This window comes from Anomaloglossus baeobatrachus, chromosome 10 (genome assembly GCF_048569485.1).
Source record: "Anomaloglossus baeobatrachus isolate aAnoBae1 chromosome 10, aAnoBae1.hap1, whole genome shotgun sequence".
Classification (NCBI taxonomy): domain Eukaryota; kingdom Metazoa; phylum Chordata; class Amphibia; order Anura; family Aromobatidae; genus Anomaloglossus; species Anomaloglossus baeobatrachus.
Window position 1 is genome coordinate 146,839,161 of NC_134362.1, and position 17,985 is coordinate 146,857,145.

The 17,985-nt window shown below is 51.4% G+C and overlaps 1 protein-coding gene across 4 annotated transcripts in view; it reads right to left on the reverse strand.

Moving 5' to 3' along the window:
• CHD9 (chromodomain helicase DNA binding protein 9) overlaps positions 1-17,985 on the reverse strand; it is a 365,799-nt gene that overhangs the window by 12,917 nt on the left and 334,897 nt on the right. For all 4 annotated transcript variants that reach the window (XM_075325725.1, XM_075325724.1, XM_075325727.1 and 1 more), the window contains 2 exons: positions 15,983-16,148; positions 6,860-7,002 (listed from right to left, as the gene is read on the reverse strand). In XM_075325725.1, the coding sequence (XP_075181840.1) occupies positions 6,860-7,002; positions 15,983-16,148 (309 nt within the window). The remainder of the gene's footprint in view (positions 1-6,859; positions 7,003-15,982; positions 16,149-17,985) is intronic.

Genomic DNA, 17,985 nt, shown 5'->3' on the forward strand with positions numbered 1-17,985 from the left:
AGCATTTGAATTCATATGTAAATGAGGCATTAAGTGCTCAGGGAGTGATAAGGTACAGTCACACTTAGCAACGCTCCAGCGATCCCACCAGCGATCTGACCTGGCAGGGATCGCTGGAGCGTCGCTACATGGTCGCTGGTGAGCTGTCAAACAAGCAGATCTCCACAGCGATCAGAGATCAGCCACCAGCGACCCGTGTAATGACGCTGTGCTTGGTAACCATAGTACACATCAGGTTACTAAGCAAAGCGTTTTGCTTATAGTTACCCGATGTGTACCTTGGCTACGTGTGCAGGGAGCGGCTTCTGTGGACGCTGGTAACCAAGGTAAATATCGGGTAACCAAGCAAAGTGCTTTGCTTGGTTACCTGATGTGTACCTTGGTTACCAGCATCCGCAGAAGCCGGCTCCCTGCTCCCTGCACATTCAGATTGTTGCTCTCTCGCTGTCAAACACAGCGATGTGTGCTTCACAGCGGGAAAGCAACAACTAAAAAATGGTCCAGGACATTCAGCAACGACCAGCAACCTCACAGCAGGGGCCAAGTCATTGCTGGATGTCACACATGCGACATCGCTAGCAACATCGCTGTTGTGTCACAAAAACTGTGACTCAGCAGCGATGTCGCTTAGTGAGACGTGGCCCATAGAGCACTTCCTGTGCCTCTACTTCCTGAGGTTATTTCCTCCTCCAGCACCAGCCTTTTTAGCTTGGTTGATGGCTGGTTGTCTGTGTGGTCTCATGCACCAGGCAAGCATATCAGGTAATGAGCCATCAATCAACCTAAGGAGTCCGGTGCTGGGAGGGAAAACCACCTAGGGAGACAGAGGATCAGGAAGTGCTTTCTCAGGACTAGAGCACTTAAAGGAGTTTTCCCACAAAATTAATTTCAAAGTTGATTTTAATCAATAGATCTTAGGATAATAATAATTCATACAATTGGATGTGTTTTAAAAACAATGTTCCTGTGCTGAGATAACCTTATATATGTGTCCCTGCTATATAGTGAGTAATGGCCGTGTCTGACCGTACAGGGACATGGTCTGATCATACCACAGCTCCTGGGCCACTTTAAAATGAACATTGTTCGTGGGGAAAATCCCTTTAATGCTTCATTTGTATATAACCGGAAATGCTAGTTATTGGGAAGTGCAGCAACAGATAAAAGATATAAAGGTGACAATGGATTTATATTTCAAAGTCTGGCATGCTTATATAGTGGCAAGTCAAAGTTTGGGCACACCTGGCCAAAATTACTGTTATTGTGAACAGTTAACAAAGTTGAAGATGAAATGATCTCTAAAGGGCACAAAGGTAAAGAGGACACATTTCCTTTATTTATTTTTTTTGCCTAAAATACAAATCATCTTTTACACTTCAAAATTAAGGAAAATAGGCAGATGCAGCTTCGGTCGGGAAGGGGGGGATTGATCTTACTGACAGATTCCCTTTAAGAACCTATTCACTCCACTGGGGCGCTCAATGATCCCAGAAAAAAGAAGGGAATTTTGTTTACTTACCGTAAATTCCTTTTCTTCTAGCTCCTATTGGGAGACCCAGACAATTGGGGTGTATAGCTTCTGCCTCCGGAGGCCACACAAAGTATTACACTTTAAAAGTGTAACCCCTCCCCTCTGCCTATACACCCTCCCGTGCCTCACGGGGTCCTCAGTTTTGGTGCAAAAGCAGGAAGGAGGAAAACTTATAAATTGGTCTAAGGTAAATTCAATCCGAAGGATGTTCGGAGAACTGAAAACCATGAACCAAACGAACAATTCAACATGAACAACATGTGTACACAAAAGAACAACAGCCCGAAGGGCACAGGGGCGGGTGCTGGGTCTCCCAATAGGAGCTAGAAGAAAAGGAATTTACGGTAAGTAAACAAAATTCCCTTCTTCTTTGTCGCTCCATTGGGAGACCCAGACAATTGGGACGTCCAAAAGCAGTCCCTGGGTGGGTAAAAGAATACCTCGATAAAAAGAGCCGAAACGGCCCCCTCTTACAGGTGGGCAACCGCCGCCTGAAGGACTCGCCTACCTAGACTGGCGTCTGCCGAAGCATAGGTATGCACCTGATAGTGTTTCGTGAAAGTGTGCAGACTAGACCAGGTAGCTGCCTGACACACCTGCTGAGCCGTAGCCCGGTGCCGCAATGCCCAGGACGCACCCACGGCTCTGGTAGAATGGGCTTTCAGCCCTGAAGGAAGCGGAATCCCAGAAGAACGGTAGGCTTCAAGAATCGGTTCCTTGATCCACCGAGCCAAGGTTGACTTGGAAGCCTGCGAACCCTTACGCTGGCCAGCGACAAGGACAAAGAGCGCATCTGAACGGCGCAGGGGCGCTGTGCGAGACACGTAGAACCGGAGTGCCCTCACTAGATCTAATGAGTGCAAATCCTTTTCGCATTGGTGAATTGGATTACGGCAAAATGAAGGTAAGGAGACATCCTGACTGAGATGAAAAGGAGATACCACCTTAGGGAGAAATTCCGGGACAGGACGCAGAACCACCTTATCCTGGTGAAAAACCAGGAAGGGGGCTTTGCATGACAGCGCTGCAAGCTCCGACACTCTTCGGAGTGATGTAACTGCCACTAGAAATGCCACCTTCTGCGAAAGACGTGATAAAGAGACATCCCGCAGCGGCTCGAAGGGTGGTTTCTGAAGAGCCGTTAGCACCCTGTTAAGGTCCCAGGGTTCCAGCGGACGCTTATAAGGTGGGACTATGTGGCAAACTCCCTGCAGGAACGTGCGGACCTGCGGAAGCCTGGCCAGGCGCTTTTGAAAAAATACGGAGAGCGCCGATACTTGTCCCTTGAGAGAGCCGAGTGACAAACCCTTGTCCATTCCGGATTGAAGGAATGAAAGAAAAGTGGGTAAGGCAAACGGCCAGGGAGTAAAACCATTATCAGAGAACCAGGATAAGAAGATCCGCCAAGATCTGTAATAGATTTTTGGCGGACGTTGATTTCCTGGCCTGTCTCATAGTGGCAATGACATCCTGAGATAATCCTGAAGACGCTAGGAGCCAGGACTCAATGGCCACACAGTCAGGTTGAGGGCCACAGAATTCAGATGGAAAAACGGCCCTTGTGACAGCAAGTCTGGGCGGTCTGGAAGCGCCCACGGTTGACCCGCCGTAAGATGCCACAGATCCGGGTACCACGATCGCCTCGGCCAATCTGGAGCGACGAGAATGGCGCGACGACAGTTGGACCTGATCTTGTGTAACACTCTGGGCAGCATCGCCAGAGGAGGAAATACATAAGGCAGTCGAAACTGCGACCAATCCTGAACTAATGTGTCCGCCGCCAGAGCTCTGTGATCTTGGGACCAGGCCATGAATGCCGGGACTTTGTTGTTGTGTCGTGACGCCATGAGATAGACGTCCGGCGTTCCCCAGCGGCGACAGATCTCTCGAAACACGTCTGGGTGAAGAGACCATTCCCCCGCGTCCATGCCCTGACGACTGAGAAAATCTGCTTCCCAGTTTTCTACGCCAGAGCGACGGTAAGGCTGTGCTGACACGCCACCCGAGAAGGTGCCCTGACTAGGAGATCGTCTAAGTAGGGAATCACCGAGTGGCCCTGAGAGTGTAGGACCGCCACAACGGATGCCATGACTTTGGTGAACACCCGTGGGGCTGTCGCCAGGCCAAAAGGCAATGCCACGAACTGAAGGTGTTCGTCCCTGATGGCGAAACGCAAGAAGCGTTGATGTTCGGGTGCGATCGGCACATGGAGATAAGCATCTTTGATGTCGATCGATGCTAGGAAGTCTCCTTGTGACATCGAGGCGATGACCGAGCGGAGAGATTCCATCCGAAACCGTCTGGTGCTCACATGTCTGTTGAGTAGTTTGAGGTCCAGAACGGGACGGAATGATCTGTCCTTCTTTGGCACCACGAACAAGTTGGAGTAAAAGCCGCGACCATGTTCCTGAGGGGGAACAGGGATCACAACTCCCTCTGTCTTCAGAGCGTCCACTGCCTGAAAAAGTGCGTCGGCCCGAGCGGGGGGCGGAGAGGTTCTGAAGAAACGAGTCGGAGGACGAGAGCTGAACTCTATCCTGTAACCGTGAGACAGAATGTCTCTCACCCATCGGTCTTGAACATGTGGCCACCAGGCGTCGCAAAAGCGGGAGAGCCTGCCACCGACCGAGGATGCGGTTCGGGGATGCCGAGAGTCATGAGGAGGCCGCCTTGGAGGCAGTGCCTCCGGCGGCCTTTTGGGGGCGTGACTTAGACCGCCACGCATAGGAGTTCCACTGGCCTTTCTCCGGCCTGCTGGACGAAGAGGACTGGGACTTGGCGGAGGGACGAAAGGACCGAAACCTCGATTGAATTTTCCGTTGCTGAGGTCTCTTAGGTTTGGACTGGGGTAAGGAGGAGTCCTTTCCCTTGGATTCCTTAATAATCTCATCCAATCGTTCGCCAAACAATCGGTCGCCAGAGAACGGCAAACCGGTTAAGAACCTCTTGGAGGCCGAGTCTGCCTTCCATTCGCGCAGCCACATGGCCCTGCGGACTGCCACAAAATTAGCGGATGCCACCGCTGTACGGCTAGCAGAGTCTAGGACTGCGTTCATGGCGTAGGAAGAAAAAGCTGACGCTTGAGAAGTCAGAGACGCAACCTGCGGAGCAGAATTACGTGTGACTGCATTAATCTCAGCCAGACAAGCTGAGATAGCTTGGAGTGCCCACACGGCTGCAAAGGCTGGGGCAAAAGACGCGCCCGTGGCTTCATGGATGGATTTCAGCAGGAGCTCTATCTGCCTGTCAGTGGCATCTTTTAGCGATGAACCATCTGCAACCGATACCACAGATCTAGCCGCCAATCTAGAGACTGGAGGATCCACCTTGGGACACTGAGCCCAACCCTTAACTACGTCAGAGGGGAAGGGGTAACGTGTGTCAGTAAGGTGCTTAGTAAAGCGCTTGTCCGGAACCGCTCTGGGCTTCTGGACAGCATCTCTGAAGTTAGAGTGATCGAAAAACGCACTCCGTGTACGTTTGGGGAACCGAAACTGGTGTTTCTCCTGCTGAGAAGCCGACTCCTCTACAGGTGGAGGCGGGGGAGACAGATCTAACACCTGGTTGATGGACGAGATAAGATCATTTACTAAGGCGTCCCCCCTTCAGGTGTATCAAGATTGAGGGCAACGTCAGGTTCAGAGCCCTGAGCTGCGACGTCCGCCTCGTCCTCCAGAGAGTCCTCAAGCTGGGAACCCGAGCAGCGTGAAGAAGTCGGGGAAGATTCCCAGCGAGCCTGCTTAGCCGGTCTGGGACTGTGGTCCGGGCAGGAGTCCTCCGCGTGGGACCTAGGGCCCAACCTGGGAGCGCGCTGCGGCGTGGACCGAGAGGGGCCTGGAGGTGCCGATCCAACAGGGACCGGGGCCTGTGTAAGGACCGGTCTGGACTGCAAAGCTTCTAGCAGCTTGGCAGACCATTTGTCCATAGACTGAGCCATGGATTGTGAAAGTGACTCAGAGAGTTTCTCAGCAAAAGCAGCAAACTCTGTCCCTGCCGCCTGGACAGGGGGAGCAGGGGGGTCTACCTGAGCCGAGGCGCCCACTAGTGACCGAGGCTCCGGCTGAGCAAGCGAAACAGGGGTCGAGCATTGCTCACAGTGAGGGTAGGTGGAACCCGCAGGTAACATAGCCCCACAAGAGGTACAGGTCGCAAAAAAACCCTGTGCCTTAGCACCTTTGCTCCTTGTGGACGACATGCTGTTGTCTCCTAGGAGAGTGATCACTGAGGGTATATGGGAAGGGGTATACAGCCCGACTGAACAGAAATATGTATATAAATACGTATCTATTCCGGCACCCTAGGGGGGACCAGCACCGGGTGACCGGTGTGGCTTACCGACCGCTAAAAAGCGGAGTGTGTGTCCTCCAGATTCCCTGCCTTAGGTCTCCCAGAGCTGCAGAGCTCTTCCCTGATAATCCTCCACCGGCAGAATGCCAAAAACATGGCTGCCGGAGCTCTCAGGGGAGGAGTGGAGCCGTGGGCGGTTCTAGAAAAAGTGCGGGAATCTGGGGTCCCCACAGTGATCAGTGAGGGGGGAGGAAACATACAGGATGCACCGGCTGCTGCAGCGTCCGGGAAGAAGGCGCTCCATGCACAGTCCCCATGGGGACACAGAGTACCTTATAGATGCAGGGCCCGGTCCCTGAGGATGAATAGACTCCTGTCCGGCAGATTCCCACAGGGGCTGCGGAGGGAGCCCGGTCCCAGTGAATGTATGACCGGTCAGGATCCCACTTCTCCCAGAGCCACTAAGGGATGGTGAAGGAAAACGGCATGAGGCTCCGGCCTTTGTACCCGCAATGGGTACCTCAACCTTAACAGCACCGCCGACATAGTGGGGTGAGAAGGGAGCATGCCGGGGGCCCCGTGGGGGTCCTCTTTTCTTCCAACCGATATAACTAATCTGAGAATGCATGAGTGGATGTGTGCCTCCTTCCACACAAAGCATAAAACTGAGGAGCCCGTGAGGCACGGGAGGGTGTATAGGCAGAGGGGAGGGGTTACACTTTTAAAGTGTAATACTTTGTGTGGCCTCCGGAGGCAGAAGCTATACACCCCAATTGTCTGGGTCTCCCAATGGAGCGACAAAGAAAAAAAAAGTTGTGATGACCCCAATTTGAACAGAGCAATAGTCACACGTGTGTAGCGAGCAGAGAATGGTAAATGAGGAGGTGCACCTAGTACCTAGCCATTCCCAAGGTGCACCCTTATTTACATATGTATTAAATCTCTTTTTGCATAAAGAAAAGGCTTACTGATACTGACTGCCATCACAAGAAACAATGTCCCAAATCTCTCAAGAAGACGCACCCGTCTTCCAGAACTTACATGATTGAGCAGCTTATTTCTGTTCATATACAGGATATCAGCCCCCTCCACGTTCTTCCTTCTGCCTCTTCTTCTCTTGATGACAGGCTGGGCGTCTGTTCCCAAGCCATTCACATTAACACTTGGCACCAAATTAGGAGAACCTTATAAAAGTATTGATTAGAATTATTACATTTTACTGTTAAAGTAAAAAAAAGCTCAGAGCACAGAAAAACTAAAGGCTGATATACCATAAAAAATATGATAATTGCATATGTCAGAGGTTACACGTCATTAATCAATGTTAGTTGCATTAAGCCATTTATCGTCAGGATATAATCTTCATAGCTTCCTTTATTTTCAGATCCCTGACAAGCTTTTCTCATAGGCCTCTAAGTATTCCATAGAGGCTGTGAGGTGTGTGGCCGGAGGGCTGCTGCATTCACTAGCTCTCATGTATCAGCACAGCTTCATTCCTGTACAGTCCATGAGCGACCTCCACAACCCTGTGCAGCCGGGAAATGACGCTGAAGACTGAGCAATTCACTCCCATAGATAGTACCTATCCAAAGGTTAGATGATAACTTGCGCATTGGAGGGGGTCTGAAATCGATCGGATCCCACTGATCTTGAGAATGGGTCTCCATTCATTCAAAGAGCTATCTCCAGCAATCACACAGAGCAGGGATGGGCAAAGTGCAGCCCCCGACCTGTTTCAGTACAGCCTGCGGACCGAGACAGCAGGAGGGCTGAAAACAGTGCCATGCCCTCCCCTTCTGCCCCATCCACTGCCACTGCACGAGCCACTGTGACACAGAACTTGATAACTCGTCCCTTCAAGAAAGCTCAACGCCTGCAATAATCCTCCTCCCCACCACCGGGGCTGTCACAACCCTCCAACCTGCCGTCTCCTTCTCCATCATCCTGTAGACTGTAAGCCTGCCAGGACCTCTCCCCTCCGTACCAGTCTGTCACTTATATTTTGTATGTAATCCCTTCTAATATACAGCACCATGGAATAATTGGTTCTCTATAAATAAAATAAAGAGAATTTTGTTACTTACCGTAAATTCTTTTTCTTATAGTTCCGTCATGGGAGACCCAGCCATGGGTGTATAGCTACTGCCCCCGGAGGACACACAAAGTTACTACACTCAAAAACGTGTAGCTCCTCCCTCCTAGCATATACACCCCCTGCTAGCCAGATCTAGCCAGTTTAGTGCAAAAGCTGAAGGAGGACATCCACCCACAAGAAGAGACAGAGTAAAATCCGGAAGAACCGGAACCTCTGTCTACAACAATAACAGCCGGTGAAGACACACGGAACAAGAAACCTGCCAATAGGCAATAGGGAGGGTGCTGGGTCTCCCATGACGGAACTATAAGAAAAAGAATTTACGGTAAGTAACAAAATTCTCTTTTTCTTTATCGTTCCTATGGGAGACCCAAACCATGGGACGTTCAAAAGCAGTTCATGGGTGGGAATAAACAGACAACTGAGAAGCAGGCAAACCTAACTTCACAAATGGGCGACAGACGCCGGAAAAATGCGTCTGCCCAAGCCCACGTCTGCCAAAGCATGAGCATGCCTTGGGTAGTGCTTCGAAAAAGTATGCAGACTAATTCGAGCTGCAGACTGACAGACCTACTGAGCCGTAACCTGGTGCCTGAAAGCCCAAAAAAGGCGCCGACAGGTCTGACCAAATGTGCTCTGATCCCCGGCGGGGAAGACACTTGAGTACACTTGTAGGTCTCGGAAATGGCCGACCTAAGCCAACGATCAGGGTCGGCTTAGATGCCGAGAGACCGCTACGCTGACGAACAGTCAGCACCAGAGAGGTGCACCGCCTAATAACGGCGGTGCAAGACACATAGATCCGGAGCGCCCGCACCAGATCCAGGATATGCAATGCTTCCTCAAGCGATGAACAGGAGCCGGACAAAAGGAAGGCAGGAAAATTGCCCCGGATAAGGTGGAAGCAGTAACCGCCTTAGGGAAAAAAGTCCGGAGTCGGATGAAGACCACCTTGTCTTGATGCAAAAGACCAAAAAAGGGGGTGACTCCGAGAGAGTGCAGCCAGAACTCTCTGGCGGGAAATTATAGCCACTAGAAAGACTACTTTCTGTGAAAGATAAAACAAAGAAACCTCCCCAAGAGGCGCAAAGGGGGGTTTCCGGGAACCGGGAGGACCGGATTAAGGTCCCAGGTCTCCATAGGCCGCCGGAAAGGCGGAATGATGTGAGATGCGCCCTTAAAGGAGCGCACCGGAGCCAGCCGGACGATACGCCGCTGGCACATACTGACAGAGCCGAGACCTGTCCCTTAATGAGGGATAGTCCTAGCTGTAGACCGGACTGTGGAAGGGACAGGAGGGTCGGCAAGGCCAAAAAGGTCAAAGGACACTTTGGAGCTCGAGTCATAGTGGAGATGACTTCAGGAAGGATATCAGAAGTCGCCAAGATCCAGGACTCAAGAGCTACGCCGTCAATCTGAGAATCCAGAATTCTGACGGGAAAAAACGGACCTCTTGAGAAAAGGTCTGAACGGTCCGGAAGATGCCATGGCAACCCAACGGACAGAAGGAGCAGGTCAGAGTACCAAGCCTGCTTGGGTCAGTCTGGAAGAATGACCCGACGGCCCCCTTTACCGATCTTGCACAGGACTCTGGACAAGAGGTAGAGGGTGAAATTCGTAAAGAGACAAAGCTGGGATCAAACATGAACCAGTGTGTCTACCGCAAAACCTGAGGATTGTGGACCACGGTTGGACAGCTGAAATAGCCTGCCTCGTAGTTTTCACATCTAGGATGTGGACTGCGGATACGGTGGACTAGGAGTCCCTTGTCCACTGAAGAATGTTGAGCCGCCAAGATTGCCAGGCGGCTGAGTGTCCCGCCCTGGAAGCTGATGTAGGAAAACGCTGTCACGTTGTCCGACTGGACTCGAATGTGCCTAGCCGCCCACAGATGGTGAAGGCTTAGAGAGCCAGAAATACAGCTCTGATTTCCAGCACATTGATCCAGAGGGCTGATTCGGACAGAGTCCAAGCGCCCTGCGCTCCACGGTGGAGATATACTGCTCCCAAGGCGGATAGGCTAGCATCCTGGTGAGGATCACCCGGGACGGGCCAGAAAGGAGCGCCCCTGAGACAGAGTGGCCGAAGCCACCACTGAAACGAGCCCCTGGTCAGTGGCGAAGCCACCACCCCGTGGGAGGAGTGAGTTCGCTTGTACAGCGGAAAACATCCAGTCTCAGAGGACGCAGGAAAAACTGGGCAAGGAACCGCTTCCATTGACGCCCTGAGAACCTCTGGTTCGAAGTCAGAGTGGACTTGGACAGAAAGACAAGCCACCCGAATAGGTCAGAGTGGCGAGAGTGAGCGAAGCACTCTGCTAAAAGTCAGCACTGGATGAAGCCCCGACAAGAAGGCCGTCCAGGCAAAAGATCACTGCCAAACCCTAGGGGGGCAGGACCCTAATCACAGCTGCCCCAATGAGAATACTCGAGGGGCCTTGGCTAACCCCAAGGGAAGAGCCACGAATTGGACCACTACGATTGTCAAAACGTAGTCAACGCTGGTGTGAAACTGCGATTGACTCCTGCCGATAGGCATCTCTGATGCCGATGGCTGCTAGGGAATCTCCTTGGGTTCTTGATTGATCCGGTGAAAAAAAACACACGGAACAAAACCAAGACTCAATGTGAAAACGCCACACCTGGCTATGCTTGAAAAGCTAAAGATCCAGGTCGGAAGGCACCGCCCTCTTCGGGGACTAGGAATAGATTTAAGCAAAAATCTCAGAACCGTTCCCAGTCGGGAACCGGTACAATTACTCCATTGGCCTGCAAGAAAAGCCACGGCCTGTGAGAAGGCGGCGGCCTTGGAGCCGGGAGGAGTTGACAGAAAAAATCTGTTTGGCGGGTGGACAGAAGTCCATCCTGTAGCCAAGGGAGATATAATCTCGCCCCCACTGAACGGAGACGTGTTAGAACCCTACGTCGCCAAGTGGAGAGAGCCTGCCACCGACCAAGGAGGTTGTTGGCGTGGCTAAATAGCTCGGAGGAAGCTGACTCAGTGACAGCATCTCCTGCGGCCTTCTGAAGACGCAGCTTCGAGCCATTTGGTTCTATGAACCTAGGCTGAGCTAGAGGACGATCAGATGGAGGAACGGAAACCACCGAAACCTCAACTGATTCCTGCCCTGGACAGGTTCCCTGGTTTAGGTTTGTGGCAAGGAAGAACACTCCCCGCCAAGAGCTTCCTTAATTTCACCCAGTTGGTTCCGAGGAAACTGGTCCCACCAAGGGGGAGCCCAGCAGGGAACCTCCATAGAGGCATCTGCCTTCCAATTCCGAAGCCACAGGAGCCTGCGGATAGCGAGGAAGGTAGCCCAGACCACCGCCGTGCGGCGTCCAGCATGGCAGACCTGGCATAGGATGAAAAGACTGAAGTCTGGAAGTTCAGGCAACCGTTTTGGGCATAGAGTCCCTGTGAGAGAATGCATCTCCTCCAGAGAAGCAGAGAAGGTACAAAAAAACCCGCACTGCTGTAAAGCTGAGGAGAACGAAGCTCCTGCCGTCCCCATACCGACTTGGCCCAAAGGACAACCGGGCGGACCGCAGAACCTTAAGAGAGGAGCCATCAGCCACTGACATAACGGCCCGGGCTGAGCCACCTGAGGTGAATGAGCCCACTTCTTGACCACCATTGGTGGACAGGGGAAATACAGTCCTCAGAATCACGCTTCATGGGAAGCGACTGTCAGAGCGGACCCTGGGCTAGTCACAGGGGCCTGAAAACTGGAGTGGTTAAGGAACACACGTTGTGTTCACCTAGATAAGGTAACACCGGCGGATTGAGGTCCAGTACAAAATTAATGTACCGTAGGATCCATATAGAGGTGCCGTCAGCCACTGATACAACTATCCGGGCTGAAAGTCTAGACACCGGAGTGGCTACCCTTGGCGAATGAGTACACTCCTTGACCACCTCTGATGGGAGGGGGAGACAGGCAGCAGAACTCCGCTGTGAGGTCTGCAGGATAGGCTGTGGGCTTGGACGCAGCGGGCTGAAAACTGGAGTGGTTAAAGAACACACTCCTCGTCCTGTTAAAGGTATACTGATGCCTTTCTGCCAGCGGGGAATACTCCCCTGATCAGGCGGATGGAGGTCCAGCAAGAATAATGGACGCAATCCAATCATTCGCATTTGCGTCACCTACGGACGGATCAATGTACATAAAGTAGCGTCCGAGCCCGTGGTAGAGAGATCCTCCTCGTCCAGTGAGTCAGCTCGTAATCGGAGCTGCGGGACGGGGAGGACAGGGGACCCTGCGTCTCCCTGTCAGGAGGACGGGGTCTGAGCCCAGAAGGAGAGTCCCTTGTGAGCTTTGCTGAGCGAAGCAGAAAACGCCCTGAGAAGGGGGCTGCATGCTCAGCAGATGCCGGGACAGCCGACCCCTGGAAATAGGATTCCCACGGGGGTCAGCCACCGAAACCGGAGCAGCTGGAGGGACCATTAATGAGCTCCCAAGCTGAGGGGCCACAGTGGTTATGAGCTCGGTATAGCCGTACGAGACTACCTGCAGTGGATAATAAAAAACAGCCTGCAGCCTCGCTCTGTGAGACATGCTGCAGAGGTGGGGGCTCTGTCTAGAATGGCTAGAATACCCAAGACAGGGGTTCAGCCTGGGGAGACTCCCGGCTGAGGCATCTTGACCACCATCCACCACATAAGAACCATTACAGTGTGCCGGTTCAGGCAATATGAGGTTACATGCAGAACATGTAGTGTACAGCCTTGGAGCTTTGCTGCTAGAGGGAGACATGCTGCTGAGGAGGAGGTTCTATGATAAAGAATTAACTCCTTCAGAATGCCCTGAGAGTGAATAAAAGTGCACAACCAGAGGTTGTGACTTATCAGGGCGGCATGGTGGCTCAGTGGTTAGCACTGCAGCCTTGCAGCGCTGGGGTCCTGGGTTCAAATCCCACCAAGGACACCATCTGCAAGGAGTTTGTATGTTCTCCCCGTGTTTGCGTGGGTTTCCTCCGGGTTCTCCGGTTTCCTCCCACACTCCAAAGACATACTGATAGGGACTTTAGATTGTGAGCCCCAATTGGGACAGTGTTGCCAATGTATGTAAAGCGCTGTGGAATTAATAGCGCTATATAAGTGAATAAAATTATTATTATTATTATTATCAGGCCGCTATTATGAGTCCCATCCGAATTCCAAGCCTGGACCCCCAGCCAGATATTCACTCCCTCTGCACTGCAGAGCAGCCAGCGCCGACCAGTGTACTAAGACGCTGAGAAAATGGCGCCAGAGTGAGGGGGGGGGCGGGGGTTAACCCAGGAGCGGGAATCGGAGGGCGAAGGAGATGTACAGGGGAGGGAATCATCTCCTCAAAAAGGAGTGTCCTCCCCTGTGCAGAGCGGCCGGCGGGCGGCTCTGCAGTGTCCCCCTGCATGACTGACATGCAGGGGAACGAAACGAAACTAGGCCGCGGCTGAAGCCGGGGCCTAGAGTTATGCATGCGGCCGAGAATCAGGCATCATCGGCGCGGTTCTCGGTAAAAACCGTGGAACCGGCCGGAAACACAGTAAAAAAGCAGCATTATCAAGCAATCACTGTCCCCCCCAATAAAAGTGCCCCACATTGCAGAAGGACCCTCTGAATAACGTCTCTATACTTAGCTTTGAGACGCAGGGCCCAGTCCCTGGTGGGGTGGGGGTTCAGTGCTCCTTCCAGCAGGGTCCTGCACAAGGGCTGCGGATGGAGGCCGGTCTCCTGCAAGGCAGTGAGAACCGTGTTGGCTCCAACTTCAAGCCAGAGCCCCTAAGGGATGGTGAAGGAGCGCGGCATGAAGGGCTCCTGCCCTGAAGTCAACCTTAACAGCACCGCCGCCAGGGGGGTGAGAAGGGACATGCCGGGAGTCCAGTGGACCCGCTTTTCTTCCAAATCTTTAGAAAAAATGAAAAATCAAAAAAGGATGCATGTGTGTGTGTGATCCTCCTGACACAAAGCAAGAAACTGGCTAGATCTGGCTAGCAGGGGGTGTATATGCTAGGAGGGAGGAGCTACACGTTTTTGAGTGTAGTAACTTTGTGTGTCCTCCGGGGGCAGTAGCTATACACCCATGGCTGGGTCTCCCATAGGAACGATAAAGAAAAATAATAATAATAATAAAAAAAAAAAAAAATAGGGACAGAGATCCTGCTTTCAGAAATGTGTCATTTAGTGGGCTTTTTGCTGTAATTTTAATAATCAGCTGTGTATCTGCTGCAGCTCTTCTGGCCCTCTTAAACATACACTCCTGCTATGTAGTCCTCTATACTGTTACCACCAATCTTGTCTTCAGAGTTGGGCTCCGCTCCTTTCCCCTATGGCGGCTGCCTTTGCTGTTCCCCATGTCGGGTATTAAAAGTGGTCCGGTATGCCTTGGTGACATCATCTCATGATGACTCTTAAACCCCAGCAGGATGTAACCCGTGTCTGAAAATTGAGACTGTAACATGTTTTGCTGCTCTTTGGCGTTTGCCAGCATCCAGTGTCTTCTGTTACAGTCATCTCCTCATACTCCTGTGATTTCTACAATCAGCCCCTCCTGTTCCTCAAGACTTGTTGGTTAACCAAATGTTTGCATATTTAGAGACTAATCACTTAGTTGTATTCAAGTATGCAAACGCCTATGATTTCCACAAACCCTTAGAGACCTGCTGGTTAACCCTTCACTTGCTTTCTGCTTTTAACCCATCGTTTGCTGTAAGCATCACAAACTGATATTAGAGATTGTTGACATTAAGCTATTATCTGCTGGGGATTCAGTCACCTACATTTGTGTGCTACTTCAGACCCGCGGTTTTCTTCTACATCGGTCCACCTAGTTCTGTAGCTTCCAATGTGTCACGCTTCACTTGTTTGACAGCATATTCTTTTGTCTAAAGCGGGCTTTACACGAGACGACTGATCGTGCGGTGCATCGTCGGGGTCACGGTTTTCGTGACGCACATCTGGCATCATACACGACGTTGTCTCGTGTGACAGCTCCTAGCGACACAGTATTGCTCACAAATCGTGAGTCGTGTACTCGTCGCTAGGTTTCATAAAATTGTTTAATTAAAATGGCGGCGGTTGTTCATCGTTTCCGTGGCATCAGATGTTGCTCCGTGTGACACCCCAGGAAGGATGAACAGCAGCTTTACCTGCCTCGGCACTCGACGGCTTAATGGAAGGAAGGAGGTGGGCGGGATGTTTACATCCCGCTCATCTCCGCCCCTCCGCTTCTATTGGCCGGCTGCCGTGTGACGTTGCTGTGACGCCGAACGTCCCTCTCAATACAGAAAGTGGACGTTCGTCGCCCACAGCGAGGTCGTCTGGAAGGTAAGTGCGTGTGACGGTTAAACGGTTAAACAAGTTTGTGCGCCACGGGCAACTAATTGCCCGTGACTCAAAAACGACGGGGGCGGCTACGATCGATTGTGCTGTCGCACAATCGGTCATCTCGTGTAAAGCAGGCTTAAGTCCTTACTGATCTATGTGACTTCCAGCCTCCTGGTCAGTGATTTCACCTGGATCTCCGGCTTCATGATTTCATCTCACTGAGGTCCTACTATGCAGGCATTGATATTTTTGAGTTATGGCTATACCCTTCCCCACCACTGATTAGCAGTTTTCTACTTATGCACAGTGCAGGAAGAAAGCTGTCATTGAATGGTGTGGGTAGAGATACACGACCTTATCATTGAGAAGACTAGCAAAAAAAAAATCAAAACAGCAATAAGGAGTAGTAAGTAATACAGGACTATAATTGGGGTCTCTGTCCCTATTTTATCCTCCCTCAGCCTGAGAGGCATAAACATAGTGACAGTAGTTCCTTGTTGGGCATTCCCAGACAAAGCCAATGTGAACCCAAACAGTCTCCTTTCAATGAATGGCTGGAAACAGCAATAAATCTTCTTTTCTAGGGCACATCAGAGGTTTCCAAGAAGAGGAGATACACAATGGAACTAGTGGGAAAATATTGTGCAAGCCAAGATCACAGGCCAGGGTTGTCCCCTAGACATGCTGGGCACATAGTGTACAACGCGCAGTCCTGAATTTGCAATGATCCACCCAAAAGTAGTAAAGTGATGTCTCTGTACCTGCCGCTGTAGTGGATTTGGGGAAGGTAACAAGGCTGGCCTCTGACGCGTTCTGCAGATCTTGCAGCCGAGCCAGATACTGCTGCTGCCCCATCCCTTCCTCACTGTCCAGGGGCCGTTTTTGAGGAATCCCTTGTTTCTGAAATGTTAATTTCAAGCCACCTTCCTGGAAAAAAGGGAACAGGTCTGTGTTATCAGAATACATATACAATATCCTGCGTCACGTCGTTCACATGTCACATAAATCCCAGTGAGGAAACCTCAAGCGCACAGCTCCACAACACCGGCCAGATAAGAAAGCGGAAGCGTTCATTGCTACACACAGGCTGTTATGTCAGGGAAGCCTCAGCTCTCTAAATCTATCTACATCTATTCACTACTGATCTTTAGCTTTCGGGAGTGACGGGTATCTCACAGGACGGCCTCTGAGCCGGGTGACACCTGTACGCTTTCAAGATTTATACAAATAAATCAATCAATCATTGTATAAAAACTACAGACTCATTCTTGTTCTCGCCCAGAGATGGAAAATTAACCTGATCATGCCCGGTATACACATGCTCACGGCATATGATTTTTTAATGAGCCCTGCGCCTGCAAGCAGAGATCTGTAACATGGCGTGGAACGCAAAAAGAGAATTTTGTTACTTACCGTAAATTCTTTTTCTTATAGTTCCGACATGGGAGACCCAGACCATGGGTGTATAGCTTCTGCCTCCGGAGGACACACAAAGTACTACACTAAAAGGTGTAGCTCCTCCCTCCGAGCATATATACCCCCTGGATAACCAAATCTAACCAGTTTAGTGCAAAAGCTGAAGGAGGACATCCACCCACAAGTAGAGACAGAGCAAAACCCGGAACAACCGGAACCTCTGTCTACAACAACAGCCGGTGAAAACACACGGAACAAGAAAACTGCCAACAGGCAACAGGGAGGGTGCTGGGTCTCCCATGTCGGAACTATAAGAAAAAGAATTTACGGTAAGTAAACAAAATTCTCTTTCTTCATCGTTCCTTATGGGAGACCCAGACCATGGGACGTCTCAAAGCAGTCCATGGGTGGGAAATAAACAGAAAACTGAGAAGTAGGCAAAACCTAACTTCACAAATGGGCGACAGCCGCCTGAAGGATGCGTCTGCCCAAGCTCGCATCTGCCGAAGCATGAGCATGCACTTGATAGTGCTTCGAAAAGGTGTGCAGACTAGACCAAGTGGCAGCCTGACAGACCTGCTGAGCCGTAGCCTGGTGCCTGAAAGCCCAAGAGGCACCGACAGCTCTGGTCGAATGCACCTTGATCCCCGGCGGGGGAGGCACCTGAGTGCACTGGTAGGCATCGGATATGGCCGACCTAATCCAACGAGCTAGGGTCGGTTTAGAGGCCGAGAGACCCTTGCGCTGACCTGTGGTCAGCACAAAAAGAGAGGTGCACCGCCTAAGAACAGCGGTGCGTGACACATAGATCCGGAGCGCCCGCACCAGATCTAAAGTATGCAACGCTTTCTCAAAGCGATGCACAGGAGCCGGACAAAAGGAGGGCAATGAAATGTCCTGGTTAAGGTGGAAAGAGGACACCACCTTAGGGAGAAAGTCCGGAGTCGGACGGAGAACCACCTTGTCTTGGTGAAAAACCAAAAAAGGTGACTCCGAAGAGAGCGCAGCCAAATCAGAGACTCTCCTGAGAGAAGTTATGGCCACCAGAAAAACGACCTTCTGTGAAAGTCGAAACAAAGAAACCTCCCTAAGAGGCTCAAAGGGGGGTTTCTGTAAGGCCGTGAGGACCAGATTAAGGTCCCAGGGATCCAAAGGCTGCCGGTAAGGTGGAATGATGTGAGATGCGCCCTGCATGAAGGTGCGCACCTGGGCCAGTCGGGCGATACGCCGCTGGAACAACACTGACAGAGCCGAGACCTGTCCCTTAAGGGAATTGAGGGATAGTCCTAGCTGCAGACCGGACTGAAGAAAGGACAGGATGGTCAGCAAGGAAAAAGGCCAAGGGGCA